The sequence below is a fragment of the Mixophyes fleayi genome, chromosome 6 (assembly GCF_038048845.1).
Source record: "Mixophyes fleayi isolate aMixFle1 chromosome 6, aMixFle1.hap1, whole genome shotgun sequence".
NCBI lineage: Eukaryota > Metazoa > Chordata > Amphibia > Anura > Limnodynastidae > Mixophyes > Mixophyes fleayi.
The window spans coordinates 96152412-96165624 of record NC_134407.1 but is presented as its reverse complement, the minus strand read 5'-3'; the positions used below and the strand labels follow the sequence as shown (position 1 = coordinate 96165624).

The window sequence follows — 13213 nt, the reverse complement described above, 5'->3', positions numbered from 1 at the left end:
ATTTGAAAACAAGCATAGCTGAATAATATAACGTAACAGCAAATCATTATACAAACCAGATATTGCAGGGTTCCTACAAATGATGTACAAAGGCTTCCCTGATCAAGGTCTTTGGCATATCCCAAGTCTATAATTTTGTGTACAGTCTACAAAGAAAACAAAAACCCATCAGATGACAATTTTCAAAAATACTTTCATATTTCCGTTAATTATAACAGGATCCTGGATTAGTAGAATTGCAAGGATGGTATATGAACAAAGGAAATGTCCCATGATATTCTGTAATATTAGGGAAAAGGAACAACATGGCCCAAATGCAGTAGTTGTGAAGTAGCCGGTTGTCATTGTTGTACTAAATATCATAGACTAGAGCAGTGGTTCCCAAACTTTTGCAGTTCGCGGCACCCTTAGAGTCTCCAAATTTTTTCAAGGAACCCTTTCAAAATAATTATTGAGCAGTCCTGTTTTAGAAGTAGTTGGGTCAAAAAATTGTAATAAGTATTTAGGTCAGGACAGAAATACTTATTTAGTTGTATGCAAAAATGCCCCCTCTGCATCCAGACACTCTACCCCCTCTGCATCCAGACACACTGCCCTCTCTCACACTGCCCCCTCTGCCCTCTGTCACGCTGTCCCCCTCCTCTGCCCTCTCTCACGATGCCCCCCCTCCTCTGCCCTTTCTCACGATGTCCACCCTCCTCTGCCCTCTCTCACGATGCCCCCCCTCCTCTGCCCTCTGTCAACCTCCTTTGCCCTCTGTCACGCTGTCCCCCTCCTCTGCCCTCTCTCACTGTCCTCCTCCTCTGCCCTCTCTCACGCTGTCCCCTCTCACGCTGTGTCCCCCTCCACTGTCCCTCTCACGCTGTGTCCCCCTCCACTGTCCCTCTCACGCTGTGCCCCTCCACTGTCCCTCTCACGCTGTGCCCCTCCTCTGCCCCGCTGAGCCGATCCTCTGCCCCGCTGAGCCGATCCTCTGCCCCGCTGAGCCGATCCTCTGCCCCGCTGAGCCGATCCTCTGCCCCGCTGTCGCACTCCTCTGCCCAGCTGTCGCACTCCTCTGCCCCGCTGTCGCACTCCTCTGCCCCGCTGTCGCACTCCTCTGCCCTGTTGTGCCCCGCTGTCACCCTCCTCTGCCCGTTACACTCCTCTGTCCTGTTGTGCCCCGCTGTCACCCTCTCTGCCCCACCTGTCACCCTCCTCTGGCCGTTACACTCCTCTGTCCCCTGTTACACTCCTCTGCCCTGTTGTGCCCCGCTGTCACCCTCTTCTGTCCCCTGTTACACTCCTCTGTCCTGTTGTGCCCCGCTGTCACCCTCTTCTGTCCCCTGTTACACTCCTCTGTCCTGTTGTGCCCCGCTGTCACCCTCCTCTGTCCTGCTGTGCCCCGCTGTCACCCTCTCTGCCACTGCTGTGCCCCGCTGTCACCCTCCTCTGCCCCGCTGTGCCCCGCTGTCACCCTCCTCTGTCCTGCTGTGCCCCAGCTGTCACCCTCTCTGCCCCAGCTGTCACCCTCTCTGCCCCAGCTGTCACCCTCTCTGCCCCAGCTGTCACCCTCTCTGCCCCAGCTGTCACCCTCTCTCTCACTCCTCTGCCGCGCGCCAGCCATAGAATAAAAAGAAAGAACACAGAAACTTACCAATCTGTCGGGCGCCGGGGCCCAGCAGTCTCCTCTCTCCCGCAGCAGCTTGTTACTGACGTCGATATTCAGTGACAGCGGGAGAGAGGAGTCTGCTGGGTCCCGGCGCACGACAGATTGGTAAGTTTCTGTGTTATTTCTTTTTTTCAATGCTTGGCCCGCGGCACCCCTGGGAGCCGCGGCGCACAGTTTGGGAACCGCCGGACTAGAGGGTTACTAAATACAAACAAATCAGTAATATAGGACAATGAACTACCTAAGCATATCAGACTATATAGGTTCAGGACTATGCCATTGTTTGTCTGTAGTACACTGGAATGTATGTAACACAACATCAGATTTAGTTATTTGTTAATTAAAGGAGAAATAAAATCGTTTTTTTTAAAAAATAAAAAATATAAGATGGATGCTTTGTGTTCTCTAGTTCAATAAACAGGGATACATTTTCTGATCAGTAAATAAAAGTCTATTCACCTTGCCATTACAGTCCTGCAGCACAATATTTTCAGGCTTCAAGTCTCTGTGTATAATTCGATTCTCATGGAGATACTGAATTCCAGAACCTAAATAGCAGAAATATCAAGAATCAGGGCAATCTGCATGACAATGTTGAAGCTAAAAATACAATACTTTCCAGTACTAAAACGCCTATAAAAAAAACATTAAAAGCAGGCACTATTAAAGCATGACTTTATTGAAATGGAGATATAGTATATACAAATAATCATGAATGTAATCTAACCAGCTGCTAGATGGTAATAACTGAGCAATAATGAATACCTATATCACTTATAATATTCAGCACTTGACTTTCCTTCAACCCACAGCAGTTTTCTGGCTTGTTCAAAAGCTGAAATGAAACAGAAATAAAAAGTTCAGATATGATTTCAAACAGAAACATCTCAACTTTAATAGCAATCAATTGTAATTCAAAAGGTATGGATTGGTTTTAGCAAAGCCATACAGGATTAATATTCACCAGCAGGGTAGAATGCTTTTGATTTGCTTTTCCTTCACCATTCCATCAGATGTGAAACCATTTAAAAGAACTATACTACTTGTATATTAGCAAAATATAGAGGTACACACATGGTGAAATATCCATGCGCATTGTGGGTTTCAAAAGATGTACAATATAGGTTCAACATAGGCAAATGGAGTGCATTAGGAAAGGAAAAAAAAATTGAGAATAGCAATAGTGTTATAACATTAAAACATTTTGATCCACCATACATAAATGAAAAACCATGCACATAAAACGTTAAATTCAAAACCGTACATCTTTCAAATGTTTGTGGGGATTATAGCCCCCTCATCGGCTTTCAAAATAAGGTTCATGGTCACCAGTGCCAGTTGTGTTTAGTAAACAGTGAAAACACTATTGATACATATTTCTCCATATGGGAACTTCTATATTTTGTTCTTAAACAGATTGTATGTTGACAAGCAACAGGTGTTTTCAGAAGGTGTTGTAGACGGATTGATGATTGTTAAAAATGTATAAAATATTTTTACACACTTAACTTAGAGCTAACCAAGCTTTATGGTACCAGTTTTAAATTGTTGTAGTACCAATTATAAATACAAATAAATACTTATATAATGTATGGTGGATAAAATGCTCACCTAACACTGCAGTTTAAAAAGTGTAACAAAAAAGAGGCATAGATTTAAGCATAACTCTTAGATAATGAAAACTATATATGTAAATGAGCATTTGTGCTATAATTAACTTTTTCATGCATTGTCTACAAGTTTAAAAAAGTTGCATAAAAAAAATAAATAAAGACAAGACAAAAAAAACAAAAAAAACTACACAAATAAACCAAAACACAAAACCAGGAAAGCCACACTAATAAGTAGAAAAAAAAAGATTGGTGGAGAAAAAGTTTATTAACCAAGCTGCACTGTTTTTCTGGTTTTGCAAAACATATAAAATGTTTGTTTCATATTAAGTATTAATTTTTTTTATTTATTTTTTTAACCACACTACTGTTTGACATTTTCCTTGGACACTTATTGAGGATAATTCCAGTGGGGCTTCATACACTACATATTATACATAAGCTAAATAACATTTTAGGACTTAAGACTCTCTCTAGTACATCAACTGGTATTATATCTTGCAGTCATCCACTTCCCCAAATTATTATACAAATGTCTCCAGAATTAACCAGACATATTTTTCAGTGTCTTAAACATTAATAAAGATAACGATTTTGAAATATCTAGAATGTGTGACTCACCTTACGTAGGTCTCCTCCAGAACAATACTCCATTGCCAAGTGTGGAACAGCATTCACCATAAAATCCATTTCAGGTGGCACCTGATATGCCTTCACAACATTAGGATGATTTAACCTGCATACAACAGAGTGCAAATTGTTCTGAAAAGCTATATAACTAAGAAGGCAAATGCCTCAATTCCCAGTTATGACTGACTTCCATGTCATTTGACAGGGTAGAAATAAACATTATAGCCATATGCCAATTAGTCACCATGAGAGTAAGTCAGCGATAGAAAAATCTACTGAGGAGGCAGATTAAGGGTTAACTGGCTTAATAAGTATGCAGTAGTTGTGGAATCTACTATTCTGCTGCCTTTATGCAACGTAACTCTAAGAGAGACATCTGTTTTTAGCATTGCAAAACTCTTTCTTCAACTGTGTGAACATTGGTTAGTGAATTGTTTGTTCCTTATATGGCACATGAACACATGGTATATCTGTCTTCTACCTCTGTCTCGTGAGCTGTGCTATCTATAATGATGGCTGGCTCTATTGCAATAAATTAACTATGCTGCAATTGATATCTGGACATTTAATTTCCTTATCATTTTGGTGGAAGCAGTGGGATGTCGCAGAGAGACTTACAGTGATTCAAAACTTTAATTTCCTTATCACTATAATCAGCAATAAAATTATGAGGTTTTTTTTTTACTCACCGTCATCATCTATTAATTTATATAGCGCCACAGCACTGTACAGGGAACTCATTCACATCAGTCCCTGCCCCATTGGAGCTTACAATCTAAATCCCCTAACACACACATACACACACACACAGACAGACTAAGGGCAATTTAATAGCAACCAATTAACCTACTAGTATGTTTTTGGAGTGTGGGAGGAAACTGTAGCACACGGAGGAAACCCACGCACACACGGGGAGAACATACAAACTCCACACAGTTAAGGCCATGGTCGGGAATCAAACTCATAACCCCAGTGCTGTGTTTCTATGTATGGGCTTTACAGTACCTGTACGGAGTCATATACTCACACTTCAGTCACATCTGTGAGGAGATTAGTACTCACCGTAAAACAAGTCTGGAAACTGCAACCATGGGGTATAGTCGACTTGGAGCTAGGGCACTTTAATTCTTCAACTGCTCAGTGGATAGCTCCTCCCCTACTAGGCCTGTCCCATCTGGAGCTAACCTCGGTTTTATAACAAAGACCAAAAGAGGGCCTAACTGGGCATAAAAGAAATACCTAGAACTTAACCAAACAGTCAGAGCAAAGGGAGGGAGTGCAGTGTCCAATGAAAGCAGAGAAATTGATTTACGGCGAATGAAAAAAAAAAAAAAAATTCCTCTTTTCTCTTTACGACCACTGGGAGACACTGTGACCATGGGGATATCCCAATAATGGCGAGAAATAGAAAGGTACGCCAACAGAAAAACTAGCCAAACAGTTGCAAAATATATGGCGGAGAGCATGTATGGATACAAGAGTACTTATTTAAAAGCATTAGATACAATGCAGAAATGTAAAAAAAAAAAAAAAAAAAAAAATTCAAATATTCGGAGATGTATAACAATCAAAAAGTGCCTAGACTGGGTTAAGCAGAAATAGTATCCAAACGGATGCTATGAAATAAAAACTAGATTTAAGAATGGCTGAAAAGTCATAATGAATAAAATTCCAAATATGCAATATATCTCCTGGATAATCATACATTGTGATGTAAATTAAACTTAGAATGGGTGGTCAGCCTACTCAATAATCCAGAGTCACAAAGTGCTGCGTAGCATAAAAAAAAAATTTAAATTTGTATTCAATATAGGAGAGTTTAAAAAGCAGTTTTCAGATGTGGAGTTACCTCATTACATTAAAGTAGTATAATTCAATTTCCTCCAGTAGAATGTGGTGGCTGTTGGATGTTTACACAGCCTCAGTTGATAGCAACAGTCCAGATGGTGCAATGATGCATGGGCTCTGGAGGTATGAAACAGGTGCAATCTCACCCGAGGGAGCGTGGTGGCTGTTATGGAGAAACTCCCCTCTCATGAGATCTATGCAGCAAAGCAGGAAATCCATGATATTTTGTTAGTTTTTCTGTTGGCGCACCTTTCTATTGCTCACCATTACCCATGTTTTTTGGGGATTGGCACCCCCTAACATAGGTTGCGACACACTTGATTATATTTAATTAATTAACCATCATTTATATTAGCTCACTTGAGTGTGTGTTTCTATCTCTATGGGGATATCCCAAACCTACCCCCTAAGGGTGAGTTTGCTCTAAAACAGCTGCATATAAAACTTGTGCACAAAGTTGGGGTGCAAGGTTTTACGGGGTTATCCCAAGATGCAAAGCCCTGCAACTTATATAATTTTACAAATGTGTGGACAGACGACCATGTAGCTGCCCAGCACATCTGTTCAGCCAAAGCACCATAACGTGCCTCCCAGGAAGCACCAACTGCCCTGGTCATATGAGTCCTCAAACCAACCAGCACCGGTCTAGCCGTCTCAATGTAAGCTTTTCGAATAGTACACATTAACCAACAAGCAAGAGATTGCTAGATGCCTGACAAATACGTTTGTATGCATCATACTGAATGAAGTAGTTAGACTTACAAACTGAAGCAGTATGGTCCACATTACACTTGATATCAGAAGTCGAAGGACAAAATGCTGGAAGGACAATCTCCTGGTTCAAATAACTAATGACCCCTTTGCCACAAAAGAGGGCTTTGTGCGAAGCACTGGCCTGTCAGAATGAAAATCCAGAAAAGGGGGGTTTATAGCACAATGCCCCCAACTCAGACACATGTTGAGCTATAGAGACAGCGAGTAAAGACCCTACCTACAGATCAATTGAAAGGCTCAACAGGCTCTCTAGTAAGAGCCCAGAGCACAAAATTAATGTGCCAAGGCTCTACAAGATGTACAAAAGGGGGCTGAAGATGTAGAACCCCCTGTAGAAATGTCTGCACACCCTTCATTAAAAAGAACTTGCGTTGAAAGACAATAGAGCGCAATAAAAACGGATACCCTTGTCTAATGTTTGTGGTTCGAGAGGGCAGGTTGGAAACCTCCACCTTCAGGAAGAGGGTGGACGTGGCCAACAACCTCCATTATAAAATTGCACATTATAATAGGTGGAAGAACAATATACCCAGATGGCAATTAATGCACCTAAAAAGGAACTGCACTTCAAAGACTGTTTTGATATACAAATGATGGATATGTTGGATGATTTCAGGGAGAGGTTACCCTGAGGATTTACTTATGAATTCTCTGAAGGAGGTTAATGATATGGATAGAGATACCATGATGAAAGGGAAAACATCTTTGGTACAAAAATCTATAGAAAAAGATTATAAAGAAGCCCCATCTTCAATTGCTTTCATTTCAAAGTATAACAAAAATCTATGGTGATAAGTAATATAATTAAAAAGAACTATTCAAAATTACGACAGGATAATATGCTAAGGAAAATACTACCCGATAATCCAAGGGTGATATTTAAAAGAAATATCAACATAAAGAATATTTTAGTCCCTCATCTAAGAAATGGTTCATCAGAAACCCCTAAACATACCTTGTTGATGACCAATTCCCAAGAAAACAGAAATTTGCTACAAATGTGGAAAAAATAGATGTACTACATGCACACATTTGGCCAATAGATTGACAGAGTTTGTATATATGGACAAAAGATACTTAAGGTCTTAAAAAGGTTCTTGTCATGCATTTGGACCTAGCCCAGGCCTCCCCAGGGGAAGAGCGTTAGTTCCCGACGTAAGCGGCCTTTTTAATGTGTGTTCATGAGGTAAAATTACCTCACGAAAATGAGTTTGACCCCTCAACTCGTAAATTTAGCCTTTACTACCCCTCCCACAGGGGGAATGATGGAAGTTAACTGACTTGACTATTCTAATTTTTTTGTCAAATAATGTCAGTATACCAAATTTCAGGTCAATTGGATGAGCCCTTTCTGAGAAAATAGTTTTTTCCACACACACACTAACGCACGCCTCTACACATGTGTGTTCATGAGGTAAAATTACCTCACGAAAATGAGTTTGAGCCCTACCAAATTTCAGCCCTTTTTGAATTCTTTTTCCCACACACACTAAGAATTTAGTAGGTCAGTGTATAACTCTGCCCAGCAGGTGGCGCTGCAACTTGGTGTTTTTTTTTTTTTCACACACACACACAGACAGACAGACGCCACTAAGCATTTATATATTAGATATAGCATTTATATATATATATATATATATATATATATATATATATATATATATATATATATATATATATATATATATATATATATATATATATATATATATCTATTACGCATACTGAGATATAGTTCCAATATGATTTATGTAGGGAGAACTACAAGACCCTTGAATATTGGATTTTTAGAACACAGGAGAAATATTCTGAATAAGAAAATGAACCACGGTGTTTCTAGACACTGTAATCTGGTTCATAATGGAGATACGAAAGATCTGTCTGTGTGTGGAGTTGAACATATTTAAAACACTCTAAGAGGTATAAAAAATTATATACACAAGAGGTGCTTTGGATTCGACAGTTAAATACATTGAACACAACACAATTACCGGTAAATGAAGTGGTAGAATTAAATGTCTTTTTATAAGGGACATAATTTTAATCTACAAATAATTCATAGTACATTATGGCCATAAGTGTGTTTGGTCACAATTGTTGTTATAGGCTTCATTTGAAACATAATTGTTATTATGTATGTGTGTGGATATAATTATTCACACACACATATACGTTTAAAGATATAATTTAGAAAAGAGTGACACCCTTATTCTTATAGGTTTCAGTTTGGGAATCTTTAGCTCCTCAAAATAATAACAACCACTTGTCTTATACAGGTTAATTGTTCTTAGAATTTGGTATTGGTTTAATTTATATTATTTATTCAGTTTAAAAATAAAAAAATATTATTTAGCTCTTTTTGGAGATAAATTTATTAGGATAGAATAAAATATTATGGAGGATATTAATATCAATTACTGATGTAATCCACGTATTATATGTAGTTATACAAATATTTTAACATATGTATTTTATCTGAATCAGCATATATTGATTGCTAGTATGACATAATTGATAAAATAGATAATATACATATTTTTTTCATAAATTTATATATAATGTTAGTGTCTTTGGATATCTGATATCTATTATAAATTTATTGGAGAATAAATAATTAGCATGCAATTAAACTAATGGTGTGTAGACTCCTAGCCTTTTGCGTAACAGCGGAGTATTATGTCTAGTTATAAAAGCAGACCAACTTCCAATGTGACTTTTCACGTCCTCTGATGAAATCACCTGTGTGTGAAGAAAACGCGTCTGCAGGTATCAGACACGACCAGTTTACCACACGTTGTGCAACAGCTTAGCATGATTGCTGAGTTTTCAACACTTTATCCTATCTATTAGAACACGATCGGATCCTTTGATAAGTTTCACGGCTTCAGAGGAATAAGCCGAGCGTTGTAAGACTACAGAGGAAAAATAAACCACTCATTGTTTCTCCCAGACGTACACCACCTGGATTCAACAAACGGACCAGGAAACTTCTCATTTAAAACATTGCATTTGTAACTATTTGCTAATCCACTGGATACATTAAGGTGTATAGTTGTATGTGTGACAAAAAAGATCAGTACTTTGTATTTTCAATACCATGGAGTCTGGAGACAGTATTATCTATGCCGTTAGTTTCCTCGGTTCATTTATTATACTGGACATCTATTCTGGATTGCACTATATGTTAATAACTTTGGATACCAAGGTTTTTTTTATTATCTTACTAATCTACATTTATTACGGCATTGCTGGCTTAATTACACGTTCTTTTTCAACAATCAAGTACTGCATGATAAGAACAATCTCTTTCCGCTAATTGCTGGCACAAATATATGTTACTGCCCTTATTAAGGATTTGATTCTCAAAATCATCTATTACAAGAGGATTTTTATTAATATTTTTTAATTATTTTTTGTATTTTTGTGTGGTATTCAATATCAGTGCACTGATACCAGAAATAATACTAATTTATTTATATAAACAATAAATATTATGATTTTATATTTCAATATCACGGATTCAGTATGTATTAGATGATATCCAACGTTCCAGCGCTGATATTTGTGTTTCCTTGTCAAAACTCTCCTGTAGAAATGATAGCAAGCATGAAAGACTAAACAGAGAAATGTAAAAATTGTGACCTTCACACCACTGTACAAAAGCTTTCCATATCTGGTAGAAATTTGCAGACGATGATTGTTTTCTTGCCTTAATCATAGTCTGCACAAGCATGTGCGTAAAACCTCTGGCCCGAAGGATCAGTTTTAGCAACCACGCCGTCAAACACAGACGATTTAAGAGTGGCACCGAAGAGGAACTTGGACCAGAAGATCCGGACGAAGAAGAGGCAACTGGTAAGGTGGACCTACCGCCATCTCTAGGATCTCAAAGTACCATGACTTGTGTGGCCAAGCCGAACACACCAGAATCGCAGTCACCGTTCCCTTTTTAGTTTCACCCGCATAAGCATGGGAATTTGTAGTACAACAGAAGAAACTTCCAAAGGATTGTCATGGCATTCGTGTACTTTGCCTTGGTGTCAGAAGTGAGGGACCTTGAAGTTCAGACGTGACACCATGAAATATATTTCATACCAACTCCAACCAGTTGAGCAAACACCTCTATGTGAAGGGACCATACTCCTGGATAGAGCCTGGTCTGGCTGAGGTAATCAGCCTCCCAAGTGCTCCACCACCGGGATGTAGCCGATATCACTGGAACATTGCGTTCCACCCAGCCAGGGCATGATCTCCTGCATGGCCATGGCACTGTTTGTTACCATCTGATGATAAAGGTAGGCTACCGCTGTGGCATTGTCTGATTGAACTTTCCGGACAGATCACCCTGACCCTGTACGAACGTTCTGAAGAACGATCATAGCTCCCTGGTGACCAAGATCCACACCAAAACTTGGAAAGACTGACCCTTTGAAACATTTGTTCTTAACAACCACATGAGGGACTGACAAATTGCCGTGATCTTGGTCAGGGTGAACAACTTGCCCTCCACGAAGAACACCTTCTGATACACAGTGTTGAAGTTGAGGCCGGGAAAACTCATCTGTTGTGCTGGGATCAAGGAGGACTTGGGAAGATTGAGAATCCCAAAACAAAGAAAAATAGATCCGCAGGGTCAGGACTCATCTCATTCCTATAATAGTATCCACATTATGGATTAAGGTGAGAGGGTGTTTATCAAACTAACAGACATTAAGGAGACAACAAGCAAGGTGGGCAATATAAGGAGGCACTCCAGTCCCAAAACAGAAATATAATTTTCTAAAATTTGTATATTGATTCTCAACTAAAAACAAAAACTATACAAAAAAAAACTATGCCAAGTAATTACACATGACCCTATTTCATAGTGGTGAAATATTATTTCAATAGATAGTAAATACGTGTAATAGATAGAAATTTGTGTCAAATTAAAATATTTTTTCAACCCTTAGGTGGAGCCAGGATATCAGGTTTGAAAATAAATAATATTCTTATATGACAGTAATATTATATCAATAAAGTATCAAAATGCCCCATGTATGAGAAAGACAGGAGACAAAAAGCCTCCCTGTGGGTACAGCATAAACAGTGAGACATTAGAAAGTGATAGCACGTTAAAACAGAATTTCAAGAACAGAAGAATAAGTAAAAATAAATACAAAGAGGAAAATCAACACTATCAGAAGTGTCAAGGATAGCATATAGAAGTTGATCATCAACAAAGACAGATGTTATTTCCATCACAAAAAGGGAACATCAGGGAAACAATCAACACTGAGCAACAATAGACTAAAGTCAGGTGACTAACCTTTTCATTATCTGAATTTCCTGACACCATCTATCCTTGTTTTTTACACTCAGCTCCAGACGACATGACTTGATAGCTATTAAATCTCCAGTCTCCTATAAACAGAAACTCAAATATCAAAGATATAATAGTGTATGAAAAGTCATCTAGTATGACACAACTGATTGGAAAATGTGGAAAGCATCCCCTAACTTCTAGAAGTTATTCCAGAGTTTTTACGTATCAACATATTACACTGTGTTATACAATAAAACAGGCATATTCCTTTGTGCTTGTTGGGGAGCAGGAGTTAGGCTGGGTATACACTATAGGGTTTTGAGCTGATTATCAGGCCAATCACACAATGATCAGCTGTGCAACGCCACATCACATTAGTGTGTACGCTCCAACAATGAACGATTATCCCAAAGATTGTAAGCTTGGGAGCAGGGTCCTCCTCTTACCTCTATGTCTGTATGCATTACCCAGTATTATTTTATTACTGTTTGTTCCCTATTGTAAAGTTCTACAGAATTTGTAGGCGCTATACAAATATAGATGACCATTCCAAAGCACATCGTATCCTTTGATTCCATTTGTAAACAGAACTAAAAAAACTCATTCAACGATGGAACAATATTGTTAGAATTCTGCAGTGTGTATGCACTCAGGACCGGCAGGGTCTATAGATCTCTATGGATTGTACAGAATCACAATAACTCTGGTTATGACAGATAAAGAGCACAGATCTGAAGATAAATCTTGTAAAACATATTTAGTGTGTACACATAAATCAGCTTACTGATCGGGACATTTTTTGTAGTCGCTGGTAAAACCTTACAATATTGCATCAGCAGAATTTTTCTGTAGTGTGTACCCAACCTTACTGTGCTAACAATCACTTCACTATTGATTATTAGCTGGGACAGGCTCCTACCAGATCCGCTGTCCCAGCTAATCAGTTATTTTCACGTCCATTGCAATAAAAATAATGAATATAAATGTGAGCAATTTGCGATTGTTCATAAATAGACCCCTTAGATTAGGTTTAAGGTTATCGCACTAGGGTAGACACAAGGTGCAAAGGACTAAGATTGTGATTGCAAATAAAAATGCTTGCTGGTCAAATCTGACCCCTCCTCCAGGGACTCCAATGAATTTCAACCCTCTAGAATATACACACACCCGGTTATGATAGAGACACACGTTTCCAAATCCCCCGGTACCGAGACGATCTTTCATATCCCATGGTCCACACACAACTCCTTGCTGGACCGGCGGCTTCTCCATGATGACCTAAAGTTAACAATCCACCACTCGCCGTCGCTTCCGGTCACCTGCACCGCACCTGCACCGATTATTTCCGCTTCAACCCAATGAGCTCGGCCTACCAAGCTTCTTTACACCCTATTG

General features: G+C 39.1%; 1 protein-coding gene across 1 annotated transcript in view; it reads right to left on the bottom strand.

Annotated features, from left to right (window-relative positions):
* The window catches only part of CHUK (component of inhibitor of nuclear factor kappa B kinase complex), a 42585-nt gene extending 29392 nt beyond the window's left edge, over nt 1-13193 (bottom strand). The window contains exons 1-6 of the mRNA XM_075217054.1: nt 12986-13193; nt 11822-11916; nt 3883-3997; nt 2417-2486; nt 2111-2199; nt 57-146 (exon numbers count right to left, since the gene is read on the bottom strand). Of these exons, the coding sequence (XP_075073155.1) occupies nt 57-146; nt 2111-2199; nt 2417-2486; nt 3883-3997; nt 11822-11916; nt 12986-13090 (564 nt within the window). The 5' untranslated portion in view covers nt 13091-13193. The remainder of the gene's footprint in view (nt 1-56; nt 147-2110; nt 2200-2416; nt 2487-3882; nt 3998-11821; nt 11917-12985) is intronic.
* Between the last annotated feature and the right edge of the window lie 20 nt (nt 13194-13213).